The sequence below is a fragment of the Protomyctophum parallelum genome (assembly GCF_964188405.1).
Source record: "Protomyctophum parallelum genome assembly, chromosome: 14".
Lineage (NCBI taxonomy): Eukaryota > Metazoa > Chordata > Actinopteri > Myctophiformes > Myctophidae > Protomyctophum > Protomyctophum parallelum.
Genome location: NC_139709.1, coordinates 48,031,395 through 48,055,777, shown reverse-complemented (window position 1 = coordinate 48,055,777; position 24,383 = coordinate 48,031,395). Strand labels below are relative to the sequence as shown.

The 24,383-nt window shown below is 42.4% G+C and overlaps 2 protein-coding genes across 2 annotated transcripts in view; one reads left to right on the top strand and one right to left on the bottom strand.

Moving 5' to 3' along the window:
* The window catches only part of dusp28 (dual specificity phosphatase 28), a 224,840-nt gene that overhangs the window by 97,343 nt on the left and 103,114 nt on the right, over positions 1-24,383 (top strand). The gene's annotated exons all lie outside the window — the stretch shown is intronic.
* On the bottom strand, positions 6-19,890 carry cldn15la (claudin 15-like a; the record flags this gene model as incomplete). The annotated part of the gene is made up of 6 exons (XM_083782843.1): positions 6-15; positions 16,410-16,472; positions 17,039-17,152; positions 17,295-17,376; positions 18,094-18,258; positions 19,674-19,890. The coding sequence occupies 6 exons, from the start codon at positions 19,888-19,890 to the stop codon at positions 6-8; spliced, it is 651 nt and encodes a 216-aa protein (XP_083638969.1).

Here is a 24,383-nt window from a genome sequence, read left to right as displayed (position 1 = left end):
TTGTGTCAGTTATATCTGGATGAGAAAAGAGGGGAGGGAGATAGACACAGAGAGTTAGAGATACACATGTTAACAGTGTTGCATTGTACAGTCAACACATTGTAATACATCAGTGTCAACACATAATATTGATAGTTTTCAAGAGACAATTTGAATATTTTATTCTGGACGCAGAGTAATGCAAAACAATGTTTCAGCATCTAACTGCCTTCTTCAGGGTATGAAGAAGGCACATAATATGCTGTCAGCACCTCTATAGTCAAGGCAAACTGATTGAACACAGTTTCTTCGATCAAGAACCTATACCGTGAAAAAAAGAAAAGCCGATCAAATTCCTTGGAAGATGGTATGACTCAAAGCTGAAAGACTCAGACACAAACTCATTAAAGGTCTGGAGGTCAGGTCATTGACAAATCCATGCTGCTGCCTGGCAAGCTGAAAAGCTGGTGCCTGCGGTTCGGATTACTAGTGAGAGTGGAGATGACCCTGATGAGTCCTGTCATCCGACTCACAGCACAAGTTGTACTTTGTATAGAGCTCACAGTCCCTTTGGAGAATGTTGTACAGCAGTGGTCACCAAACCTTTTAATCCTGAGGGGGCTGGAGCAAAGGTCTGTCATGCAGCAAAAGTTGGATGCCGGGGCTTTGTGGCAAGTTCAAACGTGAGGCTATTAATGGAGTTGGAACAACTGATGTTCGGGAGGTTTGACCAAGCAAAAGACAACCAATCACTGCACCCTCCTGCCACCATAAACTCCACCCTGTGCCACCCGTGCCAACCAATCACCCACCTCCAACCAGGCCGACCACTCCTACCTCACCAATCACCCTGGGTACTTAAACACAAGTTTCTACACATTTCGCACGGCGCACGCCTGGACCCCCAAGCCAAAGTATCTGGGTCCACAACCCCTCGAACCCCTCAATCCCACCATCGCCCACGTATCGTGCTCTTGACCATCTAAGCCGCACGATGCACGCTTGCGTGTGGCGATGACCTTAGATGACCATGCTGACTCCCCTAACGTCCTTCCATGCCCGTGGCTGTTTATGCCGCGCGTCCCATGCTTCGCATGCGACGCGCCCATAAACGACCATACTCCATGTCTATTCAATAAACAACCCTAAAGGTTCTTGTATCTGATGCTTGGCAGGGACGGATTAACCCCCATGAGGGCCCCTGGGCCGGTCATTTTTGCAGGGCCCCCATAGCGCAACATTTTGTGTTTTTCCGTGTTTTTATCATGTTTTTGACCTAAATTTAACTAAATCAATGGCCAATGAAGGGCCCCAGGAGCCCTTTTCAGGGCGTCAACCCTAGTGCTGCGCGGTCCAATTTCCCAGAAGGGCCCCTGAGAGCCAAGGGCCCCTGGGCCACAGCCCCACTGGCCCAATGGCTAATTTGTCCCTGATGCTTGGTCTTTCCCAGTGAAAAATACCTGGGCAAGTCCTATCAAGGAAACATCAAGGGTGGCAGAGGCTGAAAAGGAATGACCCCGCAGCTGGTCTCCCTAATATGGCGGCAAGACAGATGCAGAGGGAGGTGTTGGGGATGCCATAATACACTTCTGAGCCTATAGTTTCCAGCAGCAACGACTCGTCATAGATCTCTGATCTCCGCCCCCTCGCCGTGTCGTGGGGCAAACTGAACCAGAGCTGAACCGTGTGAATGACAATTCACACGCTTTGCGTTTGTAAAATGACTCATTTGCCGACTAAAGATTGAACGGAAAACGAATGGAAAGACGAGGCTTACGCTCAACATACGTACAGCTATTAGGAAGAGAGCTTTATCTCTGCAAAATCGGGGCTATTATGAACACACTCACACACAGAATGGAAGGATGATTTTGACAGCTAACTGCCCCACTTTCAAGGCTACAACAACTGATACCTTATTGAAGAAACTATTATAGATGTAATTGCTTAGGAAACATCTGCAGAAATCTGCTGGTGGGTGCTCAAATGTTGACAATGTAGGCTACAGTAATGTATTTGATTGCCCATTTGTTACACTTTAATTTCCACGTTTACTTTGTTTATTGCAAATAGCAGATCTGCAGCTCACCAGGGTATATATTGGCTATTTTAGCTAACGGTAGTTAATTGACAGTTGACCTATACTTTTACGTCTTTTGCAGAGCAGTGACGTTTTGGCTATTTTCTGGGTGTTCATAAACGAATGAATACATTAATCAAGAACACTTTAACAAGATACAATACAATGTTGATTGGGTGGGTTTTAAAGTTAAATCTGTATTGAAAATAGCTGATCTGCAAGCTCACTACTATAGGTTGCCCCAACATTTTATTTACCTGCCATAGTGTCAACCCCTTACCCCTGTGTCGGATTGGTGGTTAGACTGGCATATTTGCCGATACCGACATGACCCGATATGACAAATATGGGCAGATACCGATACTTTTACGATACCGAGTATTGGGACATCTCTAATAGGGGATTCACACTGAGACGGACTGAATCCGTTTCATTGGAACCGTTTCCGAATACGGTTGCCTGGTCCCCGATGGCCATGATTCACATTGCCCGAGATTCAACAGCGCACCCGGGTACACTTGCATAACACACTTTAATCCTCCTGATGACGGTGTGCTTGATGGCTGGCGCGCACAGACACTGACCGGCATCAACTGTGCGACATTGTCTCAAATAAATCCAGACACACTGAATTGCATTGCCTCTTTGGCTTTTTGCCGTTATACTACTTCACTGTCAGCCTGCCTGCTATTCACTGTGTCAGTCAGTTCCGTCAGTTCTGTGCTCCAGTGTATTAGTTTGCTATGGATTCTACTTTAGCATTATTATTATTTTGTTTTAGGCCTACTTTGGAAACTGTGCCAAGCAAAGCCCAAGAGCCACGTGTAGTCCGCAGAATAAGATCAGCGCGGTGCTGCGCGTATAAGCAGATTCAACAGGAGAAGGGCGGCGTTGAGAAATGCACTGGTGTTACGCATCGTGAAGAGGCTGTGTTTTTTTTTGTTTACGCTTCGCTTGTCGACTGCATGCATTCACATTGGAACGATCCGTATCTGAATACACTTCAACGGTCCAGAGACCCGCCCCCCATGCGGTCCCGGGGACGGTTGGGCGATCCGCTCCCGGGAACGGTACGCATCATTCACACTACCACAACATCTGCCAAGTGGTCCCGAGTGCGCACCCGGGACCATAGTGTGAATCCCCTATAATTGTAATATACTGTAATTAGAGCCTGAATGAATTCTGTACTGGCCATATTCCATATATGGAGCATGTCTTATTTATTTGACAGGGACAATGCTCATTAATCAACCCGTCAGTTTTCACATCCATGTAAATGGGCCAGAGTTAGGGCCGATTCATACTCCTATTTTACCGCTGTTTCGGCGCTGTAGTGCCGAAATGATTTCGGCTCGTCAGAAATTTTCAGTAGCACCGAAGAGCCGACTTTAGGACGGTACCCGCCGACCCGAACCTCAAATGACGTCACATTGTAGGCTCTACAGCGCCGAACCGACTTTTATTCGGCTCTAAAATAGGAGTATGAATCGGCCCTTAGCCAGAAGCTAATTTTCATCTGTAGTCCCTGAGCAGGCTCTTACAGTCTTGTACTGTACAGGGTTTGATATGGTCAGATCAACATATGGAATGTCAGCTCCATATACTGTATAGAGATCTAAGGGTGGCAGCGGGGGCAGTGTCTTGAGTGTACAGGGTTTGATGAGGGCCCAGGTAGGGCCAGGCCTTCATTTTCGGGCCTGTTGGGAACTTCTGGTCTATGTTTTTTCCGGCTGCCGGGCGCGGCTGCACTAATACGTTTGGGGCAGGCCCGTCTAGAGTTTAAATGGACGTATCAGTCATGATTGAATAAAACTAGTATCTTCGATCGATGTTTTACTAATGTTTACCAACAAGCTGAAGAAACGGGCAGACCCCCTGTTACTGAACAGTGCCCTACAAAGCGAAAGTGCATTAACTAGATTTTTTTTGGACACATTTTTGACTTATTTATTCGCCTGAAAGGTAAAATCAGCCTCCAGGATTTGTTTTCTTGTTTTCTAACTATTTCCTTCTGAACACACAATTTAAACACTTTTTAAAAAAATATTTAGATTCTTGGGATATTTAAACTGCAACTGCACCTCTGCTAAATGTACCAACATAAGTTCTACAACACATTCACATACACGTAAACGCTGAAATAATCTACTGAGCTGTAGATTACAGCGGCTAACAGCCATATTGTGAGAGAACCTTTCACTCTGTGATACAAGCGTGAAATTTGGCATGAACATGCCTCTGGGTCACCTCTTTAACTTTTTTAAACGAGCCAACGCAAATTCCAAAATGGCGGTCATTTTTCAAGATGGCCGCCAAAAAAAAAGAAAACTTTTGTGGCGGTTCTGGACAACCGTGGGTGCGGCCGACTCGAGACCGGGCACTGCACTCCCTGTGGGTGTGTGGAACGTGTGTGTCGAATTTGAAGTCGGTGGGGCGAACGGTTCTCGGGTTACGTGGATTACAGATGTACACACGCACACAAAAATCGTGAAATATAGAAGATCATTGGAATTGTTGTTCGCTTGGTGATACAAGCGTGAAATTTGGCATGAACATGCCTCTGGGTCACCTCTTTAACTTTTTTAACTGAGCCATCCAAGAATCCAATATGGCGGTGCTATTTCAAGATGGCCGCCACATCTAAATGTTAGCCTATGTCTACATTTCTTACAAATTTTAGGAAAAAATTCACCATTATAGATGGATAGATAGATAGTTTTTTTTATTTTATTTTTTATTTTTTTTATATATTTTTTTTATTCTTTATATTATTTTTTTATTATTTTGTTATTTTTGTTATTTTTCATACTGAAGTGGCTAGAGCCATATTGTGAGAGAATCTTTCACAAGGTTATACAAGCGTGAAATTTGGCATGAACATGCCTCTGGGTCACCTCTTTAACTTTTTTAACCGAGCCAGCGAAAAATCCAATATGGCGGTCACTTTTCAAGATGGCCGCCAAATAAAAAAGGCCTTTTGTGGCGGTTCTGGACAACCGTGGGTGCGGCCGACTCGAGACCGGGCACTGCACTCCCTGTGGGTGTGTGGAACGTGTGTGTCGAATTTGAAGTCGGTGGGGCGAACGATTCTCGGGTTACGTGGATTACAGATGTACACACGCACACAAAGTTTGTGCAATATAGCTGATCATTGGAACGGTTGTTCGCTTGGTGATACAAGCGTGACATTTGCCATGAACCTTCCTTTGGGTCACCTCTTTAACTTTTTTAACCGAGCCATCCAAGAATACAATATGGCGGTGCTATTTCAAGATGGCCGCCACATCTAAATGTTAGCCTATGTCTACATTTCTTACAAATTTTAGGAAAAATTTCACCATTATAGATAGATAGATAGATTTATTATTTTTTATTTATTTTTTTAATATATATTTTTATTCTTTATATTCTTTTCTTATTTTTTAGTTATTTTTTTTAGTTTTCATACTGAAGTGGCTAGAGCCATAATTGTGAGAGAATCTTTCACAAGGTGATACAAGCGTGAAATTTGACCAATTGCTGCCAGCTGCCAGGAATTAACAAAATGCTCCTGCAAACAAAGCTGTACTGGCAGGTGCAAATGTTTCCGTTCATCTCTTTCTTCTTGTACAGCATTGTGCAGCTGTGAATGTGAATAATACATTACACAAAGTCTAGCCACTTTAGTATGAAAACTAAAAAAAATAACTAAAAAATAAGAAAATAATATAAAGAATAAAAATATATAATAAAAAAATCTATCTATCTATCTATCTATCTATAATGGTGAAATTTTTCCTAAAATGTGTAAGAAATGTAGACATAGGCTAACATTTAGATGTGGCGGACATCTTGAAATAGCACCACCATATTGTATTCTTGGATGGCTCGGTTAAAAAAGTTAAAGAGGTGACCCAAAGGAAGGTTCATGGCAAATGTCACGCTTGTATCACCAAGCGAACAACCGTTCCAATGATCAGCTATATTGCACAAATTTTGTGTGCGTGTGTACATCTGTAATCCACGTAACCCGAGAACCGTTCGCCCCACCGACTTCAAATTCGACACACACGTTACTAGAGCCTGACCGATGCCATATTTTTGGGTCCGATGCCGATGCCGATTTTGGAGAGACCTACACCACCGATGCCGATACGATGCCGATGTTTTGGACCGATGTTTCGTAATCAATAATAAAAAATACATTTTAAAAACGTCTAAACTTCAAAATACGTTTTTCTAATTCAATTAACAATAGAATACATTGAATACATTTAAATAAAATGTTTTGGCACATAAGGCTTTTTTTCTAAATTAAATGCACCCCTATATATGCCCTCCTATTATCCAGCCATTAGTGTAGATGTCCGTCCTACAGAAAATGTCAGTGTCTGAGCAATAGACACCTTAATCACCATTACATCACCTAATCAACATGAGTTAGACTTTAATATATTAGCACCCCTCACTTCACACAGGTGTAATTTTTTTAGTTGTAGGATCAGGGCTCCAGACTAACTTTTTCACAGGTAGCACTGGTGCCACCTACCTTTTCATTTGGTAGCGCCACCACAAATTAGGTAGCACCATTGTTTTCTTTGTATATGTATAGCATGGTATTAATTTAATACATGTTCTTATCTAGCCCTGGAACATGACTGCCATGATAATTATCATGACAGTCATGCAGTAACTTTGCCCTGTTTTTTGCAGTCGCTGCATTTACAAGATTTCCGTATATATAAACATTCAGATTTCAAATATAAAGTACTCACAAAGTGTCCCACGGGTGTTAGTTAGTAGCAGCGCGAGCGATTAGAATTGCTGCGTCCCGCGTTCTTTAATAAAAAGCATTTTTGTCCGAGCTCTCCGGCTACTTTTTTCAAACGGGGTTCGTTTGGGAAATCCACAGTTGCACACCGGGAGCGCACTCGCCTATTAGTCTGTATTGGCAGGGCGGTCAGTGTATCGAACACACCGAGTGCCACCCTCCTCCCGACCGATAGGGGCGCGTAGTTGAAAGCCAATGGCAAAATAACACCTCGGATAAAAATGCTTTTTATTAAACAACGCGGGATGCAGAAATTCTAATCGCTGGCGCTGCTACTAACTAACACCCGTGGGACACTTTGTGAGTACTTTATATTTGAAATGCGAATGTTTATATATTTTAATTATTTGTAAATGTAGCGTCTGCAAAAACCAGGGTGAAGTTGCGTCATGACTCTCGTATGAATACGAGAGTCATGTTTACAGGGCTAGTTCTTATCATGCCTTTTATTTATGTAGTGGTTTCCACCATTATAGGTTTGAATCATAAAAACCCCTACAAAGGTCACTGTGTAAAAAAACAGCAACCTACCTGGTTATACTTCAAAACACTGTAGATGATTTGAACCCAACACAAAGTCACTCAGTCAATAAAGCAAATATTCCACACACATAGTCAGTTTAAGGTTTTGTGTTGAAAATTAAATGCAGTCCAAACCTTTGGGATTAATAAAGTGACAATTTGTACAATATACCATTACCATTATCCAAATGAATTCCTTATTATAATATTTTTACATTTTTGAAAAAATCTTTTGCAATGTGAAATGCCAACGAATTCTTAATCCTTTTCCTTGTCTTCATGGGCCAACTTGTGAAAGCTGCATACTTTTATCGTGAAGGTAAAAGTTTCTGAATGCTCTCAGAGCCTGCATATCTCCGCATGCTGAAAATAGCTGATCTACAAGATCACAACGTGTCGCGGACGCGACGCGTTGTGAGCTTGTAGATCAGCTATTTTCAGGACACACTTTGTACAACGAAGAATAAATCAGGCATCAGCGCTCTTCACTCACTGGGAGGGAGATGAATGTATTTTGTTGGCCGATAATCATGTATGGACACAGGCTACCTCCTCGATGCAAACATAACAAGCTTTGGAAGCTATTTTTCGTGGCACATTATATGTTTAATCAAACAATAAGTGATCATCATGCAGTTAGTCAGATATGCGCGCTGCGCTCCAGTGAAATTGTACAGCTGAGAAAGATTAGTTAATTTGTGTCGGATAAACTGCGTTCAGACCTGAATATATATTCGCCTCGGTTCGTCCAGTTTGTACCGCGGCAGGTCGCGCTGCGCCCGTTTGCGCAATTCTCGTCTTTGCATTGCCTTTGTATGTAATCGCGCCGCTCTGACCATCCAAGTCTGAAGGGCTTATTGGTGGGTTTTCGTGAACGATCGTTCTTTGAACACTGGGCGTCAGGCGAACGTCCAATGTTTTTATCAATGGAACGGGCAAGCACTGCGGGATGTTTTTTTCCTCCACTCATCCTTATACTGTATATATATATATGATTTAAAATATAATAGTTGTCCCTGCTCCCTGTAGTCCCTCACTAAGGAAGGATTAGCCAGCCCCACACACAACAGTTACACACAGGCTCACAGCCTCACAGCTGTCATTAATTAATGGTCTTGATTGCCTATGCCCTATGCGGTCAAGTTTTATGTGAAATGTACAGGCTCACCGTCTTAGCTGCTGCTGCCACGTGCCTGCTGGCAACCAATATGCACATGACTTCCAATCAATTTGGAACAAGGACACTCACACAAGGATTATAGTTTTGCTGGGCAATTTGAGACAAAGGTAAAACAATCGAGGAGTAAGGAGTTCGCGTGCGTTCTCTCTCGCTCTCTCCCCCCCACCCTCTCTCCCCCCTCTCTCTCCGTCTCTCTGTAGTACTGTAGAGGTGTGTCGTGTGTGTGCGTGTGTGTGTGTGTGTGTGTGTGGGGGGGGGGGGGGGTAGTTGCGCTGCACACCCGACAGAGTGATAGACTTTTCCACTAAGCGGTGCAGGACCGAAAAGGTGATATACTTCTCTAGTACAGCGGTGCAGGACCGAGAGAGTGATATTTGCAGGATGGACTGTAGTAAACATAAAATAATTTTCCCCCTCCTGTATAAACATCGGGACATCGGATTAAATAAACACCGATGTCCGATGTCGCAAAATTACCCGAAAATGACCGATACATCGGTGCGACCGACAGATCAGTCGGGCTCTACACGTTACACACACCCACAGGGAGTGCAGTGCCCGGTCTCGAGTCGGCCGCACCCACGGTTGTCCAGAACCGCCACAAAAGGCCTTTTTTATTTGGCGGCCATCTTGAAAAATTGGATATTGGATTTTTCGCTGGCTCGGTTAAAAAAGTTAAAGAGGTGACCCAGAGGCATGTTCATGCCAAATTTCACGCTTGTATCACCAAGCGAACAACCGTTCCAATGATCTTCTATATTTCACGATTTTTGTGTGCGTGTGTACATCTGTAATACACGTAACCCGAGAACCGTTCACCCCACCGACTTCAAATTCGACACACACGTTCCACCCACCCACAGGGAGTGCAGTGCCCGGTCTCGAGTCGGCCGCACCCACGGTTGTCCAGAACCGCCACAAAAGGCCTTTTTTATTTGGCGGCCATCTTGAAAAATGACCACCATATTGGATTTTTCGCTGGCTCGGTTAAAAAAGTTAAAGAGGTGACCCAGAGGCATGTTCATGCCAAATTTCACGCTTGTATAACCTTGTGAAAGATTCTCTCACAATATGGCTCTAGCCACTTCAGTATGAAAAATAACAAAAATAACAAAAAAATAAAAAAATAATATAAAGAATTTAAAAAATATATAAAAAAAATTACAAAAAAATAAAAAAAACTATCTATCTATCCATCTATAATGGTGAATTTTTTCCTAAAATTTGTAAGAAATGTAGACATAGGCTAACATTTAGATGTGGCGGCCATCTTGAAATAGCACCGCCATATTGGATTCTTGGATGGCTCGGTTAAAAAAGTTAAAGAGGTGACCCAGAGGCATGTTCATGCCAAATTTCACGCTTGTAGCACCAAGCGAACAACCGTTCCAATGATCTTCTATATTTCACGATTTTTGTGTGCGTGTGTACATCTGTAATCCATGTAACCCGAGAACCGTTCGCCCCACCGACTTCAAATTCGACACACACGTTCCACACACCCACAGGGAGTGCAGTGCCCGGTCTCGAGTCGGCCGCACCCACGGTTGTCCAGAACCGCCACAAAAGGTTTTTCTTATTTGGCGGCCATCTTGAAAAATGACCGCCATTTTGGAATTTGCGTTGGCTCGGTTAAAAAAGTTAAAGAGGTGACCCAGAGGCATGTTCATGCCAAATTTCACGCTTGTATCACCGAGTGAAAGATCGTTCCTATTATCTGCTGTACTATGCCCTGACATCATCCATTAAAGCACAAAAGCAGTATTTTCCAAACCATTCAGCTCAAGACCCAAAAGAGAAATTAAATGTTTGCCCAAACTATAGGGCCCAAACTATTGAAAATAGCCGATCTACAAGCTAACAATGCGTCGTTTTGGGCCACGTAGTCAGCTTGCAGATTGGCTATTTTCACTATTTCCTAAACATTTATTTTCTAATTTATGGAATTGTTTAATAGAATTTATTTTATTTCTTCAATGAATTTGTTGTTAATTCATGACAAATTTTTAACTTTTTTTGGGAATACAATTTGAAAATATTTTGAAATAATAATTATGAAAAAGAAAATAACAAAAAATAATGGGACCCATAAGAAATGTGTCTGCGACCCACAATGCAGTGCATTCAAGGATGTGAATCACTGGCCTGGACAAGCACCTCCACCTGGAGTGGAGATGGACAAACCCATTCTGACCTGAGATCAGATTCATACGAGGTTTCCGCCGGACACACACTGGTCTGATGAACCCATTCTGACCTGAGATCAGATTCTAAAAATGTCAGTCGCTCTTCGATTTTTCAAAAATAGCAGACCTACAAGCTCGTATCGCGCCACTCGGTGGCGCGATATGAGCTTGTAGATCTGCTATTTTTAAATAGCTAAAGCATAACATGATGCCGACACCAAAATGGGTGCCCGGTCAGAATGGGTTAAATCTGAATAAGCACGTCCACCTGGAGTGGAGATGGACGTTAAATCCCATTGAAATGAACAGCTGCGCCGTTATTCCTTTTATCCCCTCCTCTGTATACTGTAGTGCTCTATTGGTGAATTGCATTCATAGGACCACAATGGAAACAAGTCCCCATGCAGTACTATCCATTTAGCCCAAATGTTTTACTGTACGTATACATGTGCAGTTTACATTCCTGTCTTATAAAGTATATTCAATCAATCGAAGCGCTAACAAAACTGTCGCTACCAATACATACTGTAACACTACCACTTTCTACTTGATACATCTACAGTATCTTATACCACAGAGTCAGACACACACACACACACACACACACGCACACACACACACACGCGCGCGCGCATACACGCATGCACACACGCACCTGTAGACACTCACTGACCTGTTGTAGTAGTTGGTGTATACAGAATGGAAGCAGAGGGGTGGTCAGGATGGATACCTCTTTATGTATACCTACGGTCCGTTAGCACTGTTAGCCAATCAGGTGAGCCCGGTGTAAACTTTCGACGCCGGCCTCTCCCCTTCTCAACCAAAATGGCATCCAGAGAGATAAACAGACAGACAGCAGGAGTTGGCTCCTTATTGTTGTGGACTTCTTGTTCTTGCTGAGAGGATTGGGACTGGTTCCCCCTAGCTCAGCACAGCATAGGATTTAACATGGGGAGAGAGAGAGAGAGAGAGAGAGAGAGAGAGAGAGAGAGACCACACGCACAAGAGGCGTGGCTGTGGTGTCTAGCCCATTCTGACCGGGCACCCATTTTGGTGTCAGCATCATGTTATGCTTTAGCTATTGAAAAATAGCAGATCTACAAGCTCATATCGCGCCACCGAGTGGCGCGATACGAGCTTGTAGGTCTGCTATTTTTGAAAAATCGAAGAGCGACTGACATTTTTAGAATCTGATCTCAGGTCAGAATGGGTTCATCAGACCAGTGTGTGTCCGGCGGAAACCTCGTATGAATCTGATCTCAGGTCAGAATGGGCTAGGAAGGGACAAGTATAAGTACATTGCGAATTAACCACTTAAGCCCTAATTCAAATATAGTGATATCACCATGACTTTCTGAAACTAAAAGCCCAATACACATGAATGGAAAAAGTGATGTAATTCCTAGGAACTTAATTTCTCCTAGGAGTAATGTGAGTTGTTGATAGGAAGAACTTAATTTCTCCTAGGAAGAACTTAATTTATCCTATAGGAATAACTTAATTTCTCCTAGGAAGAACTTAATTTCTCCTAGGAAGAACTTAGTTTCTCCTAGGAACTGAATTCAAAATATCCTGAATTACAATTTCTAGTTAGCAAGAATGCAGTTCTGACTAGGAGAAACATGGTTTTGGACATCTAAAACATATATTACAGATAGGAGGGTGGTTTGATTAAATGTTAAAACGGCTTGCCATAGGAGAGAGCTTCTGTCTTCGGACAGTGGAGACTGGAGAGCCATCTGCTCTCCTGTGTAAAGTAATATTATTGTGAATTATTCCCTGAACTGATCAAACCAGTCTACTTAAGAAAGCTGCCCTGTGTTGTGTCCTTCCTTGCCCTGGGTAGTGACTAGTCGGTCACACAAGCACTTCATACGTAAGTATTTTTTAAAGCAAGTACGCAAGTATAGCCTACTTTAACTCAAGTATAAATGTGTTATGTTAGGGAGGGACGAAGACAAGGCATGTTATGATTGGTTGTCCACATACGTCGTGCTCCGAAAATAGTCAAGCTTGTAGATTGGCTATTTAAGCATGCAGTCAAGTGTAACTTGATATTGGTATTATGACACCATCATGGCACGCCATAATAAATGTTAGTTGATTGTAGATAGTTGAAATTAACCTTCTGATATTTTATTAGTGACTAAAACGGGACTAAAACTAAAACATTTCAGACTACTAAAATATGACTCAAACTTAATAGAATAAACTAAATTGACATTTGCTGTTAAAATAAATCAACACTGGTAGGCCTACTGTGATTGAGCACTTCAGTTTTAGTCTTGTGAAATGTTTTAGTTTTAGTCTAGTTTTAGTCAACTAAATCTACAGTTGACTTTGTTGACAAAAAAGTATTTTGACAGGCCTTGATATGGCATCGTAATGGCTCATTTTACACATGGTTACATGATGAAAATAGCAGCTCTACAAAGCTCACTGACTCTACAGACGTCAGACGATGTGTTGTACAGATCTGCTATTTTCAGAGTCCAACTGTCTTATAGTTCTACTGGATGTCTTCTCCACTCTTCCCTCCCTAACATTGTAGTCTGGTTTTAATTTATTTAATATTTAGTCATATACTTTTATTCTTTATTTAGTTTTCATCAGTGAAAGAAGGCAGTTGGCGAACATTTTTCGTCATAGTTTCAGTCGACGAATTGTCCTGTGCATGTGAAGTGATTAGTGGGCAGACTTGTTGAACAGCGGTCCACTGGTCCTGTGCATGTGACGTGATTAGTGGGCAGACTTAAATCCCTCGTTCTCCACAGTCAGCAGACGGAGGCTGAGGTATCCATGGTGATAGATTTGGATTACACTCAGACAGGGAACTGGCATCTGCTCAACTCAAAAGTCTTCACAACATGCTACGTGCATGCCTATCCGTGGTGGAAAACATATTCTCAAATGTTTCACATTTGAGAAACACATGTTAGACTACTGCTGCAATATAGAAATACTCTGTTGCATGCAAGTAAAAGGAATTCAAAATGTGCTTGAGTAAAAGAAGCATACTCATTGTGTCGCATTGCGAGGCATCCTATAAAATCTCTCTCTCTCTCTCTCTCTCTCTCTCTCTCTCTCTCTAGCATTCCGAGATTGTCGAATAGTTGTCGGGCTATGTAAGACTACTATGGTCATGATGTGTGGGTCATGACTGAAAGAATAAGGTCGCGGCTGAAATTAGTTTTCTCAGACGGGTTTGCTGCCTTAGAGATAGCATGAGAAGTTCAGTCACCTGGAATAGACCCGCTGCTTCTTTGCTTGGAAAACAGCAAGCTTAGGTGGTTAAGTGTCTCCCTAGGGAGGTCCTCGTTTTTGAATATTTTTATTTTATTAGGCAGATACCCCATGATGAAGTTACTAAATGTTGCTCTGGAGAGGGAAGTCTGGAGCTCTCTGTGCTGGAACTGTTGCCCCCACGACCTGACTCCGGATAAGTGGTTGAAGATGGATGGAGGAATGTTACGTGTACTGCCATTCAGGCATACACTTGTTTGCTGTTTTCTGCCTCCCTGTCTAACATTCATGCCCATGCAGGTCATTCACCACCTAATCAAAACAAAGAATTCAGCTGCTCTGTTCTCCCAGAGTGCTCGCAAACTCGGTGGGCAAACTTCTTGGGACATTTGTGGTCTGTCATTAAAAAATATATTCTTTCAGCGATTTTCTTAGTTTTAAGGGTAACTGTTGTAGAATTGCAATATTACACTCGAGGGTGTGGTTTAACGTGATTATTGCCACGACAGGGATGCGGTCAGGAACGAGACGAAGTCGAGTTCCGCAAGCATCACCCTCTCGTGTCCGCCTGGCGGCACTGGTGCCACACTATTATAGAGTCTATGAGAATAGATAAATAACTCTCTTGCTAACTCTCTGCTTAACTCTCTTGCTAATAGGGAGAACACATTTACAAATCAGGCTCCCCTAAACTCTGTTGTGGTGAGCAGATACTTTACCACTCAGCCAGCCGAGTGCATGAAGACGACCTTCTACCCAGTCTCACCCACCCTTACGGAGGTATTCTACACGCTTTTATGCTATACATAATGTTGAAAATGTTCACAGACAATACTGATGTAAATGTATGCTAATTAGAGCTGGGACTCGATTAAAAAAATTAATCTAATTAATCAGAGGCTTTGCGATTAATTAATCTAGATTAATCGCATTTTATTCGCATATCAATATTCAATATTCAACAGCGAGAAACCTTTTTTTTAATGTTTTTTGGTATCCCAGTGAATCAATGAATAGTGACTACAGGATACCACTCATTTTCAACATTTTACTGTCATTAATATACCTGTTGTGGAAATAATAATAAAAAGTCACCCCATTCTGTGTTGCCTAGAACTGGAGGTCTGAAAAAATTTTAGTAACAGTAACAAGTACATCTCAGTGACATCACAAAGCTGTACTTACTTCATATTGTTACTGTTTTTTGTCAGACCTCCAGTTCTAGGCAAATTATTTCCAGTTTTCAGTACTATAGAAAAGCGCCCAGTGAGAAACGTTCCGCGGTGAAAAAAAAGGTTTTCTGTAGTTAATTAATCTAAATTAATCGCAATTAGTCCCGGCCCTAATGCTAATACATACTTTCTACAGTCATAATCAGCTATATGACACATATGTGCCATTGTCATATACTAATTCAATATTATGGAGGAAGATACTATATGCCTATACTTTCAAATTATGTGTTGAATTGTGTGTAAACATATTATTATATGAATACATTCGATGTATTATTGCAATGCAATGCATGTGTTGAACAACAATACATGTGCCCTCATATGAAAACAATTTTATTTAGAAAACAATAAAGTGTGCATACTGTACTGCATCTAATCTGGCTTATACACTTCCACTTATTGCAATTACAAATATAATTTTATATATTTAATTTAATTATTTTGATTCAACATTAAAAATGAAAACCTAAAAGAAATGAACAATACTTTCTAAAAAATAACAATGCAGAGGAAGGGAATATATAGTCTCAGACTGTTGGCTCCCACAATTTTCAAAAGCTTAATTCCGTCTGGAGCAACAGAAGCTCTGAAAATGATCCGGGGATAAAGCGCTTCCGTTTTGTCTTTACAGCCGCGCAATTTTGTCCCAATATAAATGACAAATGGCCGAAGCCTATATTATATGCTGCTTATCAGAAATGGAAATTCAAAAATAAAATATAAAGATATTTTCCAAAATACATTTTCATGAACGGAATCGACGATCAGATGACAGCTGCCTTTCTCAGCTTTCGGGATGTGTATTTTCAGACTCTTTAACCCATTCTGACCTGAGATCAGATTCATACGAGGTTTCCGCCGGACACACACTGGTCTGATGAAGTGGCGCGATACGAGCTTGTAGGTCTGCTATTTTTGAAAAATCGAAGAGCGACTGACATTTTTAGAATCTGATCTCAGGTCAGAATGGGTTCATCAGACCAGTGTGTGTCCGGCGGAAAACCTCGTATGAATCTGATCTCAGGTCAGAATGGGATATATAGCATTCGGAGATCGTGGAATAGTTGTCTGGCTATAGGCGGACAGTGTTGTCCCTGGCAGGAAGGAGGAAGTGGGGAACAGGAAGTGACATCAGACGTAGGCCTGGCTCTTGGTAGTTTCAGGCTCTGACCTGGATGTTGCCGTGTAGATTTTATGTGTCTGGGACTGGTTGCCGTTGCCACCATAGTAACCCCTGGAGAAAGAGGTGGCATAGGTCAGCGGAAATACTGTGACTAATACTACTGGTATATGTACTTGGCCTGGTTAATAAACCAGACTGAATCAGCCGTTGCCGGCGGATTTCGGTCTGGAGAAGCTCAATCGTACGCCCATTTCCTACACCAGAGAATGTGGGCGGCCAATCGGGGAACACGGTATGCAATATGGGCGGGCTTTGGTACAGTGACTTTCAATGCTTGAGACCTTTGACTGACAGTATGCTCTGACCAATTGCGTCAAAGAGAAACTGTTTCCCTGGAAATGAAATCCAAGCTGAGCCTCCCCCCAGACTAATATCCCGTGGTCCGTGCGATATTAGTCTGGTTTATTAACCAGGCTAATATGTACTGCAGCTGAGCTGAGGTAACTTTTACAACTACTACAATGACCCTGCATGGCTACTAGAACTATAGGAAACTGTTTGTATTCCTAAAACCTTCACCTTGGAACGGCATAATATTATCAGAACTGTGTTTACATACATCATTTGAACTAAAACGTGCTGCCTTGTGATGCAGGTGGTCAGATATAGTCACGTACCCTTTCTTCTGTCCACTGGACACTCTCTTGCAGGCACAGCACAGCATACTTCCACCCAGAATGGCCATACAAGCCCCGCCCCATCCTATGTACAAACCGGTGCCCAGTTCAAACCTGCAGACGGAAAATATGACAGTAATAATAAAATAATAAAAAAGTCCACTTCCTGTATTTATTGTTTCAAACAGCAAACTAAAAGCCCTCCATCCTATAACACATGCCATAAAACTATTGTTTCTCAGTGTTCTTGACTTACTTCACACCAGCAAAGAAAGGGTCGTTGAAAGCCGCCACCACTTGGCTGGCGTACCAGGACACTGCTATCATCGTACACAGACCTGCAGGAGACATATACGTTTAAAGTGTTTAAAAGATAGATATTATTGCGTCATCATGATGTCATTGTCACAGAGATATTCCTATTCATTCATACATTTTCCGTTGGTTTGTTCGGTTTTATTACAAGCCCCTTGGAGACATTATATGGATCAAGTACATTGCTATAGGAGACCTCAGCAGTTGGTGCTTTTGAGCAAGGCAGTATAAGAAGGGAGTGTGTTTCTCATGTAATATCCTGGACCATATTGTCTGTGCTGGGTTTCCAACGGGTGACCTATCAGTGAATATTCTCAAAAAAACATTTGTCTGTGAACATTTCTAGTATGATCAAGTAAAATCTGAACAAAACATGTTGTAAAGGTATAGCTAATTTTACAAATGCTCCCACATTTGCGCCAATGACTCGTAATCTGTCAGTCAGTCATCCAAACTCAGTTAACCCATTCTGAACGGGCACCCATTTTGGTGTCAGCATCATGTTATGCTTTAGCTATTTAAAAATAGCAGATCTACAAGCTCATATCGCGCCACCGAGTGGCGCGATACGAGCTTGTAGGTCTGCTATTTTTTGAAAAATCGAAGTACGACTGACATTTTTAGAATCTGATCTCAGGTCAGAATGGGTTAATCAGACCAGTGTGTGTCCAGCGGAAAACTCGTATGAATCTGATCTCAGGTCAGAATGGGTTAAACCCTAGTAAACAGTCCGAACTCACCAGAGAGAATGGCCAGGGTGCCGCCGGACACAGCGATCTTGGCCTTGGACTGGTCTGTGGCGGAGCCGATCTTGATGCACTTCAGTCCCAGCAGGGACACGATCATACAGGCCAACCCCATCAGTAGAGAGATGATCATCAGGGCCCTGCACGCCTGCACATGACCTACACACACCAACACAAAATTATCACCTTTTACTGTGTGTGTGTGTGTGTGCGTGTGTGTGTGTGTGTGTGTGTGTGTGTGTGTGTGTGTGTGTGTGTGTGTGTGTGTGTGTGTGTGTGTGTGTGTGTGTGTGTGTGTGTGTGTGTGGTGTGGTGTGGTGTGGTGTGTGCGTGCGTGCGTGCGTGCGTGCGTGCGTGCGTGCGTGCGTGCGTGCGTGCGCGCCACTCGGTGGCGCGCTATGAGCTTGTAGATCTGCTATTTTTCAATAGCTAAAGCATAACATGATGCTAACACCAAAATGGGTGCCCGTTCAGAATGGGTTAAAGGCCTTGTCATATAACATTGTTATTATAATAATAAATGTATATTTGGATTACACTATACAGTGCTTTACAGCAAAACAGTTTATGGAACAATGTATTATACTAAAAGACTGTTATCAAGGACATTTGTAAGTCAAACTCAATCATTGCATTTTATTATGTTTCACTTTATAACACATCCTGAAAGTTTCTTCTTATAATTTTGAATACATTTTAAAATGTTAATATTTAAGACACTTTAAGAGTCATCGACCTGTTTTAGCCAAACTATAGTAATGGACGGCTTCTATAAATGGCTCAGCTTTTCCCCCATTTTGTTGTCAGAGGAGGATTCATCAAAATGGCGCCCATGAAGGATTTAACCCATTCTGACCTGAGATCAGATTCATACGAGGTATCCACTGGACACACACTGGTCTGATTAACCCATTCTGACCTGAGATCAGATTAAAAAAATGTCAGTCGTTCTTCGATTTTTTCAAAAATAGCAGACCTACAAGCTCGTATCGCGCCACTCGGTGGCGCGATATGAGCTTGTAGATCTGCTATTTTTCAATAGCTAAAGCATAACATGATGCTAACACCAAAATGGGTGCCCGTTCAGAATGGGTTAAGGACAATTAAGCAACATCACACATCGTGTACAATGCTCAAGTTAAACTAAAAATATTAAAACATGAGACATCATTAATAATAACTTTAGATATATAAAGTTGTACATTCATGCTGTATCTTTGGTACCATATAAGTTAGAGAATACATAGGCGGGAAAACACTGGTCATAAAACCTGTGTCTTTATCTGATTGAAAACCCATGACACACAGTAGTAGTCTACCCTTTCAGCTCAGGTCCTCAAACAAGTCCTGATCGTGGTATTATTCATATTATTGTTATTATTAAGCCTTAGACCTATAGGACAATCACTGGGAAATGTGTCGCCAATTACCAAGTTCAACAAGTGCCACTGTTGAAACTGCAGCCAGTGGTCATATAGTAGCATCATATCATCAGTGCCTTGCTCAAAGACACATCAGCGTAACAGGAATTAAACCAAGGAGCTCAGCTTTGAGGTATAATCGGTATTTCTCACCTGGGAGTGCAAGCATGGACTCAAAGTCCCGACACTCGGCGATACCGCCGCTGTTCTCGGCACAGGAGTGCCAGAGGTTCTCAAACTGTCTTAGGGAGATGATGACGCTGCCTGACACCGTCGATACCTTCCAGTAGTCGTTGGCCAGCGAGGCGCCGGTCACCAGCCAGCTGGCGATTACCAGGAAGAACCCGGTGGCTTCCACGGCCGTAGACATGATGGCTCCCAAACAAATCCAAGGGTCAACAACAGCTCAAATATCTGTCCACAACAAATCCCAAACTGCTCGTCTATACAGGCACACACGCTAGCCTTTAGTATTAGAAGTGTGTGTCTCTTCCCTGCCGTTGTATCTTGTAAATGAGGTTTATGGTTCGGTGTTGAGGACTTTACACCTTGCGAGGGCCATAAAACGCTGGGAGCCGCTCCCTACGTACACCCCTCGGTCCCAGTATTGACTGCCATGACGATGACAGTGGCAGTGACATAAGAATTTCATGGCCACACCTTAACCATAATATACCTATTCTGGGCATGTAATAATTGGTCAAAAAGTGGGTGAAATAGCGGAACGTTCAGCAAAAAGAGGCCAAGAACAGATCCCTGCTGGGGGACCCCAGTCAACGGAGTATACGTGATTCCTCGCGACTCGTGTCAGATTGTATACAACCACAATTTCACAGAGTTTTCTCCTGTGGTGTTGAACAGACATGATTAATGCTTTGAGTACATCAAAATAGCTATAACATTGGGGCATGCCAGTAGATCAAAGACCGAGGCAATTTATATGCACATGCGATAGTTTGTTTTGTAATTGTTATGATTTTCATGAAGGTTGGAGACACGTCACGCCACCATATATGGCCATCTCCATATATGAAGATCACAACACTGACCTCATCTAACCCTGGATAACCAAGAGCTGGGACTCGATTAAAAAAATTAATCTAATTAATCAGAGGCTTTGCGATTAATTAATCTAGATTAATCGCATTTTAATCGCATATCAATATTCAACCCGAGAACAGCGAGAAACCTTTTTTTTTTAAATCAACGAATAGTGACTACAGGATACCACTCATTTTCAACATTTTATTGTCATTAATATACCTGTTGTGGAAATAATAATAAAAAGTCACCCCATTCTGTGTTGCCTAGAACTGGAGGTCTGAAAAAAATGTAGTAACAGTAACAAGTACATCTCAGTGACATCACAAAGCTGTACTTACTTCATATTGTTACTGTTTTTTGTCAGACCTCCAGTTCTAGGCAACACAAAATGGGGTGACTTTTAATTATTTCCAGTTTTCAGTACTATAGAAAAGCGTCCAGTGAGAAAAAAGGTGCGATTAATTTATCTGTAGTTAATCGCGATTAATTTTTCTGTAGTTAATTAATCTAAATTAATCGCAATTAATAACCATACATGGAGAAGACTGGATCATCACCTAGATCTACATATATGGAGCCGGCCAGCAACTCCACATCTGACCTCAAACCCTTAGATGTCCATATATGGAGATATATTTTCTGACATTTCATTTGTTGATCCCTCCCCACCCATCCTTCCTGTTCTGACATTCCATATGTTGATCTGACCTCAGCAAACCCTGTACACTCAAGACACGCTCCATATATGGCCAGTACATAATTCATTCCATATGTTGATCTGACCCCCCCATGCCAAAGCGCCAGCGCTCGCACAGCAGTCTGCCGTCATCAAGGCGGATTCTTGCACGCGACCTCGCCCTTAGGGTATGGAAATGAATGAGCAATCACATTAGTAATAATACAAAATGGACACACAATGATCACTACACATGATGTATGTCAGGAAACCGAAAATTAAATGGAGTATAACGCAGTTGCTGTGAAACCAAGATAAGGATTTTATGACCATGAGACAGAGAACTAGATATGAATCACACTGCACAGGGGATTATTGTCTCCACCAGGCCGAAGGCCTGGGGGGAGAGTATGTTTTGCACTCCGTCCGTCCGTCCGTGTGTCCGTGTGTGTGTCCGTCCGTCCGTGTGTCCGTGAGCAGCTAATCTCGGCCACCGTTAACCCGGTCGATGCCAAATTTTGCACACACACTCCCTGGATGCCAACGATGAACCTCTGCCCCAAACTTTCCAGAACGGCCTGTTATAGCGCCACCAAGAGGCCGCTTTGTGCAAAACAAGTTTTTGCACAGTACACCTACAGATTTTGTCCAAACATCACGCAAATTCGTACACAGTCTCTCTAGAGCCATTCAACGAAACCGGTCTTTCAGATTTCCAGAACGGCCTGTTATAGCGCCACCAGGAGGCCGCTCCAGGAGGCCGCTTTGTGCAAAACAAGTTTTTGCACAGTACACCTACAGATTTTGTCCAAACATCACGCAAATTGGTACACAGTCTCTCTAGAGCCATTCAACGAAACCAGTCTTTCAGATTTCCAGAACGGCCTGTTATAGCGCCACCAGGAGGCCGCTTTGTGCAAAACAAGTTTTTGCACAGTACACCTACAGATTTTGTCCAAACATCATGCAAATTGGTACACAGTCTCTCTAGAGCCATTCAACGAAACCGGTCTCTCAGATTTCCAGAATGGCCTGTTATAGCGCCACCAGGAGGCCGCTTTGTGCAAAACAAGTTTTTGCACAGTACACCTACAGATTTTGTCCAAACATCACGCAAATTGGTACACAGTCTCTCTAGAGCCATTCAACGAAACCAGTCTTTCAGATTTCTCAGACTCCATCCTGATTGGTTAAGATTGGCTTCAAAAGTTCACAGGAGTGCTCAGTTTCAAACAAAATGCTGCAAATCATGAACACATCGCGTGATTTCCGTGAAATTGTGCACCCACATTCCCACTAGGCAGAGGACGAAATGCCACATGAACAATTTCAACTCAGCCTCAAGGTGGCGCTATAACTGTCCGAAAAGTGTTTTTACCTCTAACTGCACGGATCTGTGGATAACTTTGTATGCCAACTCCCTAGAGGCCAAGGAAAAACCTTTGCCTGGAATTCTTCACATCTGCTCATCCTGGTGGAGACCTGTGCCCAATAGGGCACTTTTTCTAGTTATACATGTACTGCATGCATGTGTCTATTTAATGACAATAATGAGTCCAACATATCAGATTACCAGATCCAACATAATGGATGTTGTGTCCAAAATAGAGTACAGTGCTTGTCTCCTGTCTGAATGTGTTTGTGTATTTTGTGCGTTTCCCTTCGACTGGTTTCCATAATGTAAAACAAGGAATAAAGGATACCAGTATACAGATGGTGAGTGGGTCAATGTTACTTTGTATGGCTTTATGTCTTTATGGTGTGGCTAGTTAATGGTTGATGATCATGGAAGTCTAAAGTTCAACTTCACCACTAGCCCAGTTTCTGTCTCGTGTTGGAGTCGCACGAAACACAACAATTACAAACCGTCACTGAACTGCAAAAAGAAACGCTGTTGGAAAATATAAAAGAAATCAGATTAAAATCTAAAATGTTATTTTTGAATGACCTAACACTGTCGGTTGAATCTACAGTTTTTTTTAGTGCTCTCACATGACCTGTAATGATGAAGTCTTGACATTCAATCTATCAGCCTGTGAATACACATTGTGCTTGTAGCCTATAAAGCTTACAGTACGTACATGATCATATTTCTTCATCCAGTTCATATTTCTGCTCCACATGTCATATCCTCATATGAAACTTTGGCAAGTGTAATATTTAGCACATGAAAAATGAGTCGACTCAAATTAAAATTTAAAGTGCTTTATACAAAACAAAACAACAGAGCAATTATAGTGCAATTATAATTACACGTTGAAAAGCACTGTTGAATACAATTACAACATTTTTTTAAAAGGATAGGCTTAGTTGGAACAGTAGCCTATTCAGAAGGAGAACACTTCCTCCTGTGTGTTCCCCGTTTATGACAAGCATGGTAGACAAACAAGGGTGCGTGCGTGCATGCATGCGTGGATGCATGCATGCGTGCATGCATGTGTGAGTGTGAGTGTGTGTATGCGCGTACGTGTGTGTGTTTGTGTGTGTGCATGCACGTGTGTGTGTGTGTGTGTGTGTGTGTGTGCCCGTACACAGTACACACCAGTTCTGTGGTTGCCATGCACGTTACATTTTTATAATGACCAGTAAGTTATCTGGTTATCCAGGGTTTGATGAGGTCAGTGTCGTGATCTTCATATGGAGATGGCCATATATGGTGGCGTGACGTGTCACAAGGCGTGACCATATATGGAAGCGTGGGTGACTATAACTAACTGGCGGAAGGGAGATATGGTTTTTATAGTAAATGCGAGCTACGGTCGCAAAAATGTCAAAATGAAAGGTGGTGGATTTCTTTTCATTACCGCACACACGAAGACACACGCACGCACGCACGCACGCACACACAGCTGTCATAGGCAGGTTGACTATCGAGAAGAGGATGTTCTTTGTGTTATCTGCACAAATATTTTTTTGTGATCTGGGCATGAAATACAATTCTATTCTATTCACCAGATCGAGGCCTGCAATTATTGCGTACAACAATGTGTCAGGTGAATCTGAGAAATATGATACAGCTAAAGTGACTTCGGGAGGACCGTTCCTCAGCCTACGGGGGTTCTGTACGTAACATGTCCGTTGACTGGTCCTACTGGCTTTGCAACCTAAAGCCATCAGCATGTCACATACAGCTCTTCAAACAC